This window comes from Danio rerio, chromosome 6, assembly GCF_049306965.1.
Source record: "Danio rerio strain Tuebingen ecotype United States chromosome 6, GRCz12tu, whole genome shotgun sequence".
Lineage (NCBI taxonomy): Eukaryota > Metazoa > Chordata > Actinopteri > Cypriniformes > Danionidae > Danio > Danio rerio.
This window is the reverse complement of record NC_133181.1, coordinates 14,209,672-14,225,663: the sequence shown is the minus strand read 5'-3', so window position 1 is coordinate 14,225,663 and position 15,992 is coordinate 14,209,672. Positions and strand designations below refer to the sequence as shown.

At 39.4% G+C, this 15,992-nt stretch overlaps 2 protein-coding genes across 15 annotated transcripts in view; both read right to left on the bottom strand.

The window, feature by feature from the left end:
- The window catches only part of asic4b (acid-sensing (proton-gated) ion channel family member 4b), a 750,743-nt gene that overhangs the window by 433,521 nt on the left and 301,230 nt on the right, over nt 1-15,992 (bottom strand). The window lies entirely within an intron of this gene.
- Nucleotides 1,552-15,992, bottom strand: part of ino80db (INO80 complex subunit Db) — a 23,189-nt gene continuing 8,748 nt past the window's right edge. For 13 of the 14 annotated variants that reach the window (XM_073953082.1, NM_001080588.1, XM_073953074.1 and 10 more), the window contains 6 exon segments: nt 15,322-15,528; nt 11,690-11,796; nt 8,490-8,623; nt 8,175-8,407; nt 7,678-7,835; nt 1,552-3,609 (listed from right to left, as the gene is read on the bottom strand). In XM_073953082.1, the coding sequence (XP_073809183.1) occupies nt 2,939-3,609; nt 7,678-7,835; nt 8,175-8,407; nt 8,490-8,623; nt 11,690-11,796; nt 15,322-15,528 (1,510 nt within the window). In that variant the 3' untranslated portion in view covers nt 1,552-2,938. 14 annotated transcript variants of the gene reach the window in all.

Sequence of the window (15,992 nt, the reverse complement as noted above, 5' to 3'; positions counted from 1 at the left end):
AGCATTAAAGGCGCAAGCCACAAAAACAGCTACATTGTGATTTGAGCAGAAAATCCAATATTCTGAAAGGCATATTCAATAATATGATGGGTATTTTACGCTGAAACTTTGCAGACACAATCTGAAGACACAAAAGACTTAAATCTTAAATCTTGAAAAAGGGGTAAAATAGGTTCCCTTTAAAACTGGCCACTTTGAAAGGCCCTTGTAGTGAAGGATTTTGAAAGGGTACTAATGGACACTTTGGGCGCCCATGACACCCCATTTGGGCCCCAATTTGTACAGGGAAGCACTTCTTCCATTCAGAAGGGTTCATCCCTAAACCCTTCGAAGCTCTGCCGCTTTGGGAGTTAACCCTTCGAGGGGGTAGGGCAGAGGGATGAGACTTCCCAGACAGAAAGCAGTGAATGGCTTCATGGTTGTAATCAAATGTATGCACGTATGTATGTATGTATGTATGTATGTATGTATGTATGTATGTATCCATCCATCCATCCATCCATCCATCCATTCTTTTTTGTTATCTACATTTTTATCTTAATATAATCTCTACATTTGAACTTTTCGCTAAAACGATAAAAACTAACAATAATAAAGCATTTCGTTTTTAAAGTAAACCTGATTTGAGAGCTGGACTGATCCATGGAGGGGGAAATATTTGTACGGATGTAATAATTTCATAATTTTTTTTTTTTGTTAGACCCTCACCATAGAAAACATGACAGATAACTATGTTATACATTATTTATAGAATCTTCTAAGTACTTTTGGGGGTGGGGGCTCCATATTTCCTGGGGCCTTAAGCGGATGCATACCTCGATTACTAGTTAAATCCACCCGTCTGCAACACTGGAACTGGCCCAATCCCAAATGGCAGAGTTGTGCACTTACTGTTTTGCAGACACATACTGTTTTGTATGTGATTATCAGGAAATCAGTACTCCTAGGTACAATGATGACTGATTTCTTTAAATGTCGAAACTGATAAATGGAAATATATTTACTGGGACACTGCAATAGTTAACTAATAAAAAGGAAAAGTTAAAGTACCATCTCGTCCTTATTTCATTAAAAAACAAATTGGTGGAGGGAATCATTCAACAAACAAACGAAAACTAGCCTTTATTTATATTTGAACGGATAATCTGCACTGAATGTGTCACTACACAAATATTAGGTAACATATTCAAGATTTAGGATGACTGAAAACCCCCTTCCCTATTCTTCACATTGCAAAAGACTGGAGCCTATTGTATTTGGCGCCCTCTGCCGTTCAGATGAGAGAACCAGCGCATTTCTCAAGTAACCTTCTCATTGGCAAGTCCATAATTATATCGGTCATTAAAAGATTCCAGATTTAGCTTCTCGTCAGCAATTATACTCTGTTTAGAGAGCCAGCCAAACGTCCAATGAATCATCTCTTGCCTGGCCTTCTTAGATTGCCCGTAGATTAGCATAATCCAGATATAGCCTTACCACAGTGTCTTTGTCACAACACGAAACTTGCAAATTGCTGTTGACAGCACATCGAAATAATGAGAGCACACAAAGTCATGGTCATAGCAGTTTTAATTCACACATTTCAAATAAAACAAATAGAATTTCTCTTACACATTGTCTACACACACACACACACACACACACCCACATCCAAGCACTTAAGTAACAAAAGTAAACGCATCGATACATAAAAATACCTTGAACAAAGAAGAGGACCATAACATTTTAATAGGTTATAATAAACTTTTTAGTTGACTTGATACATTCAGTGAATAAGTATAAAAAGTATATGAGACGACCCTCGGTGTGCAAGGACATCAGTCAGTATGCCTGTTGGTAAAAGCAGCATTATCTGGTACAACGGCAAGTCTACCCAAACCGTAATTTCATATAATCATCATTCATTTCATAATGACATCGAATCAAGGGTTAACGTTGCTGTTTTCTTTTAAAAGCCCCAAATGTAATTTCATTATATTAGCTGAATTCGATACACTGATATATAGATATTTTCTGATGTGGACTTTCTTCGAAGCCGCTTTGGTAGGAAAGCATCTGTGAAGGACATGAAAATGCAGACTTGGCATGACATAAGGGTGAAGGCATCTTAACTACGCTCTTTAAAAGCCATGACAAGATTGACTGACTGACTATAGCTTATTTCCCACAACTGCCACCAGCTAAACACATCGAACACTCAGAATTGAATTTTAACACCCTCATGTAACATTACAGTAACGTGAGAAAGTAACGACTAGCGTGACCGGTCAAAAACAGGCAGTAACTGCCACTTTCGATCGTTTTAAGGGGTGAAATTGTGCATTTTTACGAAGTCTCTAAGGTGTAACTAACTGTATACTTTCCTTGATTTGCGATACACTGATTATAAAAGGTGTTACACAGCTTTTATGGCAGGCACTTCCACTCAGAGCAAGACCCCATAAGTTTAACGGCTACTAAAAGCACATAAACACCATCTGCCAAAAACAACGAGCCATCACAAGGGTACAAAATAGTGATACGACCATGACCCCTTTTCCCCGTTGTGTTTGCCCTTTACCTCTAAACAAGAACCACATATTCACCACACGTTTGTTCACTCATCGATAAAACTAGTTGTGCAGACTGCTACTCTATAAATATATTAAATATGCATTTAAGGATACAAGTGAGATTAATGGCTAAAATCCGACTATGCTTGCTTTTTCCTACTATTTTTGAAGCCGGCGAGGAAGTTTATTGCTTGATGTTCCTTCGTTGTGAGGGGGAAAAAAAAAAAGAAGTGGAGGACTGAGAAGACGAACACAATGACCCTGACATTTTGGGAAAGATAAACGAAAAGAAAATCACCTGCAACATGTTCCCTGAACACTGTGACTATAGCAAATAATTGGTTCGGCCTGAAGTTCAGGCCAGGTCCAAAGGTGGTGCCGGTGTACTACGGTGCGGCTGTAAGTCTGCTGGGATCCCACAGTGCTTGAACAGTGGGAGAAGGAGGAAGGTGCTTGGTTTGGGATGTCGGCGATGTGGTTGTGGAGCGAGTCTGGCTGCTTTGAGGCAAAGCAGAGAGGGCCGAACTAGGCTGACAGGGTGTTGAAAGCCCTGTGGGCATCAGCAGACCATCCGAGGCGATAAGGCTGTGAAACTGGGAGGAATCACTGAGGGGAAGAGCGAGAACGCCCCAAGAGCCGTGAGAGACGTCTTCATCTTTGCCAAGCGGCAGATTAGCCAGATCTGCTTTAGAGTCCTCCATCTTGGCCAGGAGGTGAGGCTGCCTCTGTGTGTATGTGCTGTCTGTGAGATGTCCCACGGAGGATGGAGGAGTGAGGGGTGGCTGAGGTGATGGTGGTGATGGGGGGAAAGCGTCTTCAGAAGGGTGGAGCAGACTGGGGTCCAGCTCCAGGCTGGAAAGTGTCTCAGCGGACAGCCGCGCGCTTAGTAGATCCACCACTCCACCCGGCATGCTACGACAGTCTACTCCTTCTACAGGACCGAGCTCGGCCATTCCGCTTAGACATGCAAGGGATTCTGGGTAGGAGCCCATGGCCTGCAGGACGCGAACCAGTTCCTCGGCTTCCTCGGAGGTGGGCAAAAGCTCACTGTTCTTACCTATACAACAAACAAGTATGACTATCAGTTAAAAAACACTGTATATCATTCATACATTTTCTTTTCAGCTTAGTCCCTTTATTAAATAGGGGTCGCCACAGTGGAATGAACCGCCAACTTATCCAGCATATGTTTTACACAGCGGATACCCTTGCAGCTGCAACCCAACACTGGGAAACACCCACACACTCTTACATGCACAACGGCCCAATTTAGCTTATTCATTTCACCAATAGCGCATGTCTTTGGACTTGTTGGGGAAGAATGAACACTGTACATCAACTGTCTATAAATAGATGAAGCGAGAAAAGAAAATTTAGACCAGAATGAGAAATGAGATAAAAAATAGGTTAAAAAAATGTAAGAAAGTAATATTTGTTTCCAATTTAGCCACAAATTATTAAAGGAACAGTTCCACCAAATTCTGTTAATTCTGTTAATCACTCGCCCTCATGTCATTATTCCAAACTCCCAAGATCTTCGTTTATTTTCAGAACACATATTAAGATATTTTAGATGAAATCTGAGAGCTCTCTCGTCCTCCAATGATCCTCACTCATTCAAAGTCCAGAAATGTACTAGAAACACTGTCAAAATGCACCTTCAGTGGTTCAACTGGAATTTTATCAAGCTACAAGAATACATTTGTGCGCGCACATAACAAAAACAATGATTTTATTCAACGGTTTCTTCCCCTCATTATGTGGATATATGTATACTCTGTATGCATACATATTGAGCACAGCGCTCTTAAATGTGCTGACTCTCAGGAGAGGAGACTTCAATAAAAATCATTATTTTTGTTTAACGCGCTCATAAAAGTATTCTTGTAGCTTGATAATATTCCTGATTGAACCATTGAAGGCATATGGTCTGTTTTGGGGATGTTTTGTTGTTATTTTTTAAGGACTGTTGCTGTTTACAAAGGATGAGGGAGCTCTCGGATTTAATCTAAAATATCTTAATATGTGTTCTGAAATAGAACAAATGTCTAAGTGGTTTGATAGCACATGAAAGTAAGTAATCAAATATGTCTTTTTTTTTTTTTTTTGGGTGAACTACACTTTAATTGTTCTAAACTGCAATTGATAACATACAATGAAACAATTGTAGTCTAATTAATAAACAGCAGACTAAATGGCAAAAAAAAAAAAAAAATCAAAAACCGACTTGAATCAGTTGAATGGTTTTTTTACTGAACACCTAATTAGGATACTACATTAACTTTAAGCTATTTCTTTCAGCGATGGACTATTTTAATAGATTGCAAAATAAAGTTGCATACATACAAGGCTAGACTCTTTTTATTTATTTATTTTTTGCCAAGGACAGATTAGGCCCAATCCCTGGTTTATACTTCTGCGTCGAGCGATCAGCGTGACCCATGGCGCAAGCCTTGCACGTAGCCATGCATTTATACTTCATGAATAACACTTCAGAAACGCTAGCTGGCAGTAAGTGTTTGTTCTTCTGTGTCGAGTTTCTTCGCTGGGGTTTTGTTTTTTTCTGAACGCTTCCTTAATGTACAAGTGGCTCAAGCTCGCTCATTTTGAGGCGGGAATCGGTGGACGTGCAACAACTTTAGTTATAAGGTAAACACAAAACAAAAGTCTCCATCTGGAGCTCCACACTTGTAAAGACTCGCTGCATCAGGCTCGCGCGGCTTACACCTCTGACCACACTCGTCAGTGCTACCAAGCCAACCAATCAAAGAGCTTGCGCTACACGTCATTGCGACATGTAGTTACACGTCATTGCGACATGTAGTTACATTTTTTTTTGAGAGGTGCACGTCGGCCTTACCGACGGCCACGGCGAGGGCTAGTTACCCCCATCAGCCATTACCCCTAAATTTGTGCACTCACATGAAGGGGGTTTCCCAATTTTTTTTTAGCGTTAAGGCATAGGGCTAAGGGGAAGGGCTAGTTAAACCGCCTTTCCACTGCACATGACATTTGGACACGACTGTCAGAATACGCCCCCTTCTGGCAGCCGCACAGTATTTTCAGTGTTGTCGTGAACCATAGGAGAGAAGCTAATTCTCACAGAGTTTGAAATAAAGGAGTCCAAAAGCAAGAGCCTTTATTCTCTGTGCGTTTTCATGGTTTAATGAATGAATGAATACTAGAAACTTAAAGACCCCTAAAATATTGGAGGATGTGGAGACAACATTAAAATACATATTTTTTAGGGATGTAACGGTATTGTAAATACCGTCATACCGCAATATTAATTTTTTTCGATATTACCGTAGTCGCATGACTCTGTAAAACTATAGGTCTTCTGAGAAAATTTGCTCAGGTGAATGAAGCGAACGGGAGGTACCGGAAACTACAATTCCCATCTGCCCAGGCTTGGCCATAATCCCTTGCGGTCTGTTGTCGCTACAGATCCAGTAATGCGGAAATGGAGTGTGCTGCTAGAAGCGGGGATCAAAAAGAGCTGGGTGTTGTCGCCGCGCGAGTACTGAATAGTGGTGTTGTCGCGCGAGTTCTTATCAGCTGTGTTGTCGCGCGCGTACTGAATAGCCGTGTTGTTGCGCGAGTTCTTATCAGCTGTGTGGTCGCGCGAGTTCTTATCAGCTGTGTTGTCGCGCGCGTACTGTAAAGCGGGGACGGAGGGTATGTCGCGTCGCGGGGGCACTTTTGATCATTTTGGAAGGGAACTTTCTATCCAAGACTAAAAAGGGCATGTGCACTGCACAGGTTGAACCCTATGTGTGCACGTGCCTGCAAGTTGGGGAATAGGACTAATAATCAGTCATGGGGACTGCAGAAACACAGCACACTGTTCAGATTGATGCAGACATGAGACCTCTATCTCACTCATGGTTTGTCCACTCAAGTGGGGGAAAGACAATGCACAATGTTACCCACTGCAGTCAACCAGGGCCAATTCATATCTCTCTGTCCCAGAAACCTCAGTCCCAAATGAGAGGGTTTTTTTCTGTTGCAGGGGACATTGTAAATACCCAGAGATACCAGCTTTTACCAGATTATATTTATATGATAATTTTCCTTTAAACCCATCTCTATCTAAGTGAGTGAGTGATTAAATGTTGAATGTGATGAGTTTTCAACACTACTAAATTGAAACTTAATTTTTTTACATGGTTTAATATTTTTTTGTTATTAAAATTGAAGTTCCTGTTTCAAAGCTTACAGATAGATGGCTAATTTGTATGTCATTGACACTTTTGGCACTTTTTTGGAGTATTTTCATAGGTTTTGTTTTTTCCTGTAAATGATTCAATAAATACCGTACCGTGACATTCATACCGAGGTATTACCGTACCGTGAAATTCTGATACCGTTACATCCCTAATATTTTTATTACTTTCTCACTTACATTTATGAACAGAAATGTTTTTTTAATATAGACTTTTTATAATAAAAAAAAAAAACAAATAAACTCCTATTTCTCATCTCGCGCACATGGACCTGCTTTTACAACACTGGAATGCATTACATCTGGTCGGCCGGTCGCATGCAGTCTAGTCGCAGAAGTTCAAATATTTCAACGGATCCGCAGCTCAGATCCGAATTTTCCGCATACGGAGGTGATCGGAAGGCCATGCAGTTCCCAGACTACTCTCCATTGGAAATGAATGACTTCCGGTCTGTCTCTTGTCGTGTGCAGTGGAAAGGAGGCTTTAGCCCTCGAAACTGAATTCTTTCAGGACCACACTCGAAACCAAGGAGTACGAACATTTTCCAGAACGCACCATCTACAGCGGCAGCATGGCTGCACATGGAAGTCGAGAGATGCACACATTAGCATTTTTGTCATTATTATGAATTTTTAGATCGTGATGACATGTGATGACGTGTGCAGGTGTTGTAGTGCTGTCCCAATTCTTAGGGGTAAAATTTGAAGCCCTTCCCCTTCACACTCTGTTTCAAGAGCCAAGGGAAAGAGGTAGAGGAACAAATAGAATTGAGATTGGGCCATTAAACACATCAAAACTACTAGACATTTACAATGTTATAAAATACCTCTTTTAAACTGTAAATATTTTTCTATTATGTGACTATTAGGCCCATATTGATACCCTGCTCCAAATCTTACCTTCAAAAAGATCAAAGTCCTGCAGGTCATCAGGGAGTCGAGGAAGAACATCAGAGAAATCCTCCTGATTCAACTCCAGATCGTGTGGAATGTCACTGATGTCATTGGTGATGTCATCCGGAAATTCATCCGCACTTAAATCAGGTGTTAAAGGGCTCCTGAAAAAACACAAGCAGACAATGAGTGCGTTTACATTCATACAGAATGCCTTTTTCCAATCCATTGATTTTCAATGTAAACATGCAGCTGATGAACGTACATCACGATTACGCTCATGGCGTGCGTTTTTTAGATGACGTGTCAAGTTAAGAGAACTGTACATCAATGTCAGTTCCAAAGCAGTAGACCAATCAGAAAAAGTCGGAGGTGGGACATGCATTACAAGTTTACGTTCACAGGCATTCAGTGGCTATATCTGGATACCTTCGTGCTCTACTTTTTTCAGTTTGAATGAGCCCTTAAACACACCCACAGATGCAAACACACTGGGCACTCACCTTATGCCAGAGGGCTGACTGGGCAGGCACAGGATAGAAGGCAATGCCAGATTACCCTGGGGCAGAGCGGGAGGGATGGGTTTCTGAGGGCGCCTCTGTGTTCCTCTCTTGCCTTTCTTCTTATGCTTCTTACTGAGTGCTGGAGGCTTGGCTTTCTTCAGTGGCCTGTGCCGCTGGATCTGCTGGTGGTGGTGGTACGTTCTCCGGCTGATGTCACCTCGGAGGAAATTGTCCTGTAAAGTAGCGTCATGGTTACATGCGTCATCAGCAAATGTTTCTTATGCAACAAAGGTTTTTTTTATTTATTTCCCTCACCATTTTCTTGGCATGCTCATCACAGAGCGGCGTCTGGTGTGTGATGTCAAAGACTGGGATGGAACACTGAGCTCCATCTGCAAAGCGAGCCGTACAGCTTGAGAACAGCTGCTGAGAACGGTTCTGAAGGATATCTACAGGGAGGCATTAAGGACACTATGCAGGGAATGGAGAGAATCGTAAAACGTTTAAAAGTCACATTATTCAACCCAGCCTCTTTAAATTGCTGAGGCTCTGCGCTGGATGCGGAAATTCGAAATTCATCCAAAACCAAAACGATTGGCTAAATTTGGCTTGGTGTGTTTCAACCAGCATCCTATCAGCTTCAGATTATTAAAGGTGCAGTGTGGAAGTTTGACATCCAGTGGTTGAACTAGGTATTGCACTCCTGATTCTAAACACATACAAGGGCAGGTTGCCAGATTGATGACATCAACAGAAGCTAGCCTGACTATCGAGTCTTAAGGCTGATTTAAGGCTGATTTAAATCATGTTCAAGATGAAAGCAACAGTACGCGATAGACAAAATATTTTCATATTAAAGAGAGTTTTTATCCTAACCAACACCTGAATTTTATATTTTAGAAACGGCTTTGTTTCTTGCAGCTAACCAACAGAAAATTTTGTACCTGATAACTATGTACACCTCATGTGCTTTATTCAGTGTTCACTTGGCACAATTATTGCCATACAACTGAAGGCAGCAGCAGATAGTTCACCTTAGATCTTGAAAATGAAATCAACTATTTGAAATTGAAGTTTAAAACTGTGACTCAGTGCAAGCCTACACATATCAGTGATTTAGCATGTTCATTTAATAACGTTAAGAAGGTTTAATATGAATTAATTAGACTATAAATCTTACCATTTTGTTGGAGTGCAGTAAGCGCACTATTCTGTGCTTTTGAATGGCTGTATTTAAATTTCTATCGTGTTTTGTCTGGTGCAAACAGCCAAATTGCTTATCCCTGCACATTTTATCATGTATTGTGTTGTTAGGACACAGGGTTACAAGGTAACCTGCTCATCTAATGTTTAATATTTATATTATTTGCTCATTATTAACTCATGTGGAACTCTGAATCTGCATCTCATTTCGGGGCTGCTACTCTCCAAGAGAGGTCGAATTTTTGGTTTTGGGCGTTGAGACCCTTTCTGACTGAATGAATAAAATATGCGATTTTCCACCAAGACAACCCGGGGTGCTGAAATATAATTGGCTAAACTGGCATTGGGCAGGTTAAAAGGACTAAAAGAAAGACAGACATTCCAGCAGGGAATGCACATTTTCAAAACAGAATATCTGACTTTAGCATTGTTTTTCAGATAAACAAGAATGTTCACTTAACATGTTTCTTAAATATCTGCAAACATATTATTTTATGTTTTAGAAGAGTCAAAAACTTTACATACAGCACCTTTATTAAAAAAAAATAAATAAATAAAATCCTGCATCCCAATTCAGATACTATCCAACCTAAATTGTAGGGCACAATGATATATTAGTATATAATTGCAATTGTTGTTTAGTTAAATTTGTGTTTGGCTTGCACATCATGTAAGGAAAGTACGGTGATGTTAAATTAAAATGGTCGTGCCCAACTGAGTCTGGTTCTCTCAAGGTTTTTTTTCTTCACTCCCATCAGGTGAAGTTTTTTTTCCCTCTCCGCTGTCGCCACTGGCTCGCATGGTTCAGGATTGGTAGAGCTACGCATCGATGAATTTGCTCTTCAGTGTTTAAACTCTCAGTAATGATTAAATCACACTGAACTGAGCTAAACTGAACTGAACTTAAACATTAAAAACTGAACCACACTGTTCCAGTTACTATGACCATTTATGCGAAGCTGCTTTGACACAATCTACATTGTAAAAGCGCTATACAAATAAAGCTGAATTGAATTGAATTGATGTGATCAGTAGTAAATTTACTCCAAAAGGCCAGAGGGCGCTCTTAAGTTATGCAGAAAAACCAAATATGCCTTGAAAAAACCCAGGAAATACTGGTAAATCTTTAAAGCATAGGATAAATAAAAGATATAACTGCTTTTATTTGACTCAGCGGAATTAATAAACACATGACCACGACGACATATAAAGAGATCAGATGCAAAAACCTCCGTACTGTCGGAAATTTCCATTGAAAATTAACAATTTTCTCAGCCTTCTTTGTATATGTTGTGTTATTTCACTTTAAAGACCATGAAAATGACTTATCCTTTGCCATTAAAGTGAAATTACTGAACCTACACACAGGAGCCTGATAAAAATGTTAATTTTAGAAGAAAATTTCAGACAGCATTTAGAAGTTTTTGCATCTAAACTCTAAAGTTCTTATTTAATAATTTTTTTCTGTTAACAATATATGTAATGATGCAATGCTTCTGTCACTGCTATTATAGAAATATGTTGCGTGCTTTATTCTGTGTGAGAAGACATTTCACAGAAGGAAGCTACTCGACTGAAGCTATGAAGTAACTTTTGACTAAAAACGTCATTATATGTGGCATTTGTAAGTGCTTTTGGGTATAACATTAGCAACATTCACCATTTGTACTCTTAACTGCTAAAACTGCACATAATATATTGTGCGTTGGGCTCGAATTCGATTAAAACAACAAACTCTGGTAAAAAAAAAATGTAAACAAACTACAAACACAGAGGATGAGCAAGACCAACCGTCAAGAGACTTCAGTCATTTTTTGTTAGAATGTTTACTAATTCACATCTGGCCAACTGGAAAATCTTTAAATCACGTTTTCAGTGATATATTTCGTCGGCAACAACAATGTGAACTTGTATAAAGATGTGTTTGGAGTAACTACTATATGAATAACTATCCAAAGACCTAAGGAGATTTCTTTGCATGAAAGACTTGTGAATGGCAGATTAACCTGCTGCTGTATCTCCAAAATGGTAGGTAATGAAATATGAAAGAAATGTGGATGATGTGTCGAGATGATTGACAGGTCCCTTAACTAAGTATCAAAATGGTTAATGAGGAAGTAGTATGGCCCGAAGTTCTGTTACACACTCAAAAGTATGTTCGTTTACTTCACAAATAAGTACATACTTTGAGAATGTAATGTGAAATGGGATACAGCAAATTTCATATTCTGAATGCAGAAGAACAGTCAAATCTGTAAGAGTTTTGTGCACATTTAAGTTGAGCGTTGACTCTATAAGTTTTGAGAGGATACGTTGAAAGCAGTGCCTGGTGAATGGTAAGGCTGAGTTTCTGCAGTTTTCGCCTTTCACAACAGCCTGACACAACCCTGAGTCATCTCCAGCCAACGATACTGCAGTGCTGTGGAAGAAATACACATATAGGGAAACAATTACTGCAACAGGAAAACTTTAATAAATGCCATTGTGAATGCTACGTCACAAGTGTAAATCTGATGTTTCATCACAATACGGTCTGATATTGAATCTCTCCGTAAGACGATATTTGCAGATACGGCAAAACTTGCAGCAATATGTGATCCTTTTTCAATGACATTGGCTGTTTTCATCCACAAATATTTAAGTTGGTTTTGGGATTTTATAAAATACAGATTTAAAGAATTGGCAAGATGCACATACAACTGAAAATGGCCATTAAATTAATGTATCATTTTTTGTCCAATAAGAAAGCCTAAACGATCATGAAAAAACATTACAGATTACGTTATACACAACAAAAGAACTGAAAGGTGCAGCAGAATATCTTGACTAACCAGCAGATCAGTATCAATGCAAATCATCTGAAACATTGTTTTAAGTGAAGTTTCACAAACTAATTTCGAGAGCAGCACATGATGTGATTGATCGCCGCTGGTCTGTCATCTGTAATCATTAGTAAGCCAAACGGATCGTTCCAAACTCACTATAAATAGCCCAACTAACATTACTCCCTCATCTTCGCTTTTTACAAGAATCCCCCCATCCACCCCATCTCCTCCTTTCCTCTTTAACCAGAAGGAGCTCTCTAGAACTTTCTGATCTCGTACCCTCTCACATGCTCATTGACCTTAGCTCAATTATTTCCAAGCTCAGTGTTCTCTCCCGGGACAGCATGCCAAACCTGCTATTGTTATCATGCAATATGTGAACTCTTGAATCCATAATCAAAATAATTTGATTAAATGACCTCCTAGAATTCTCACATGATTGTATTCCATTCTAAACATCCGACTACAATATAGCATGATGACTGTTAAGCCTAGTTCACACTACAGGATTTTAAACATCAACAGATCGCTGTGCCGTTCACACTACATGACTTGACTTTGTGTCTTTTAATCGCTGTGGTCTTCACACTACAGACACTACGTGAATGATCCACAAGAGGGGGGTCACACACTACATGATCTGACAACAACTCATTCCCCAACAGCTCATTCAAGCTACCAAACCACAGCCAATGAAATTTCGAGGGTCGTCAGAAAAAGCTGAACACTATTGGCTGCTTGTGTGCTGATTACATCACTGACAGCGTTTCAAGCATTCGAGGAAGCATTTAAAAACATGTCAAATCAGCTGATGCATCAGCGGATCAATCACTCATCTGCAAGGTTCGAGTGGATAAATACACAGAGTTTTTAATTTTTGTAATTGTATAACTCTTTGAAATAAAACTAACATATCTATACCACCCTGGCATTTTCTAACTATCAGTGTATTTCTTTCTGACATTGTTTTTTTTAATTTATTTTTTATTACAAAACAGTAAAGAACTGAGCATTTCTGCCTTAAATTACTATATTGGTCAAAATGACTGCATCCATGTCTGATACTTTTCGCTGTGACTTTAAATATGTGTGTATTTTTTTGCCTAGCAACTTCCTGCTAACATAAACAAAACTTTCTGATGGCAAAAACATCAATTTACTTCAGATATCCTTCAAAACAGCATATTCCGTGCTGCGAAATGGCTTTCATTTTCACTTTTAAACAGGAGCTAAGACCTTTGCATGTTCTAGTATGTTAACCACATATTTATAGGCTGTATTACCAAAAAAGATTATATTTTGAGGGTAATGGTGTCATTAAATATGATGCCAGACATTCAAAGCTTAATTTTAATATCTCAATAATAGCTTTGAATGTAAATATGTTATGACAATATGGCGTTTTATATGAGAACGGTCAGAATGAGCAGTATGGTAATTCTAATAGTTACAGAATTCTAGTTTCACTGTTAATATATCCTGCTCTCATGTCTGTGTTAACGCAGAATGAAGCGAGTGCACCATTCTGACCAATCACAGATGTTTCTGCTGAGCTCCTGAGCACACAGGCATTCAGATCATGCTGATTTGCTCTCTCATTGGCTGCAGCTCGTCACTACATCTGACCACACGTAGGGTTGAGTCGGCCGACTGCTCTGAAATATTCAGCATGCTAAATATTGGATTTCCATCTGCGAGGTGTTGGCGACGCGTCAGCTAGCCTCGTTGATGTGTAGTTCAGTAGTTCACACATAAAAACTGGCGAGCGCCGAGCACCTGCAAATTTCTTCCCGATCACAGCCCGATCCGTCGGCAAGCTTGTTATCTTCCAAATCGGGCTCAAATCAGGCTTAAAATCCTGTAGTGTGAACTAGGCTTTAGGGCTTACTCACACCGTGCCCAGGCCCGTTTCCCGAATCGTTTGAGAAGTGTGAGTGCTCTGATTCGGGTTCAGTTGGCCCGCCATGGCGGGGTTGAAAGAGGTGTGCCAGAGCACGGTTTACTTGGGCTCAGGCGTGGTACGCTTGTAGTGTAAGTGCAAAGCCCGAAACTGAAGACGAGACGTGACTTTTATGGGACTGTTTCAGATGAATTTATTAATCATTCTTACTGTTCAATTAATGCAAACTGTCATAGATTATTAAAGACGCAAACCCCTCACTGCACCTTTAGCAAACCTCCTAATTCCTGCAGTGAGAGGACTTTATAGTTGTTTATGAGTGTCAAAATTGGCTGATCTGTTTGGTGAAATATTTGACTGTGTCACTGCATATCAAATGACTAAAACAATATAACTAAAGAAATCTCCACTGTTCTGAGCGAGAGCACTTCTTACTGAACAGCGCATCATCGATGACATAAGCGTGCTCAGGCCTGAATGCATGCGAGTGCGGGCCATTGGGGGAGATAGGAAGGGGGACAAGAGTGCTTCGGTTCGGTTCAAGACAAAAGGTACATAGTGTGAGTGTGCCCTTACTGTGTTTTGTCAGAGTGCTCTGAGGTACAAATATTTTAAATAGGAAAAAAGTGATAAGCTTCCCCAGTTGCACATAACTGTTAATTTTTATATATATATCTTCTGATAAAGCCACAAAAGGGAAAGTAGTGTTGGAGATGTTTGTATATTTTTTGTTGTTGTTAACTGTCTTTTCAGTTTTGTGCAAATGCATATAAAAAACAACGTAAAAAAAAGAAATTCAGAAAAAAAAAAAAAAAACAGTGAGGACATAATAAAAAAACTTTTAAAGATTTAAGGATCACACTGCAGCCCCAAAATATGAAATAATTGTCTTTTTTTTTTTAACTTTGCAACTATCCTTTATCACCACAAGAACTTACCCATTTGTCAGTAAAAAGTTTTTTATCATTTAAAAGAGAATAAAAAAATGGAAACATTTTCACACAAGTATATCTATGATTTACTATTCAAAAATAAATCCAGTAGCACGGTTTGTTGTAATACTGTTTTGTTTATAACTATTAATTTTATTTACAATTTTACAGTTTTGACATCTTTATTTTACAAATATTACATCAATGCATTATATCAATAGTCCTTTTGTTAAATCCGTCTTTGTGTATTGTTTCATCCCTAATGTACATGTGTTTGTGATGGTTACCTGGAGGGTGCGGAGGTCACTTGATGTTGTTCCTGAATAAGCTGTGCGGTTTGGTGAGGTTCTTCTCTTGCTGCCTGCACTAGGGCTTTACGAAGAGCATGCTGAGATCTCCTCTCCCTCCTGAAGCCCCTCTGCTCCCTGCAAAGGTGCATGTGTTTCTGTCTCAGGTACGAGCAGAAGCCTGCCAAACGCTCAGCCCGGGACCGGCTACCAATGTCAGAAAGGAAAGAGAAATCATCAGATCAGTTTTTTTTTAAATCAATTGGAGTGTTGAAGAGGGGAAATAAGGATTCAGGGCATTCCAGAAATTTGAAAACATAAAATTCAATAAACAAGCATGTTGGTGGCCGGGCCTTGCATTTATATAAAGAGATCTGTCATCGTTTACTTCCACTTGTTCCAAACTTGTTACAGTTCTTTTTTCTGTTGAATGCAAAGGAAGAGACACTGGAGAATGTTGGAATAAAACAGCCATTGACTTTCATTATATTTTTTGTTCCTACTATGCATGTCAGTGGCTGCTTTTCTCCAACATTCTTCAGAATATCTTGTTTTGTGTTCATTTGAGGAAAAAACTCATAAGTTTGGAACCACTTTATGAAAAATAATTCAGAAAACTCAACACAAAACAATCGCTCAGACATGATTTAACATACAGTCGAAGTCAGAAT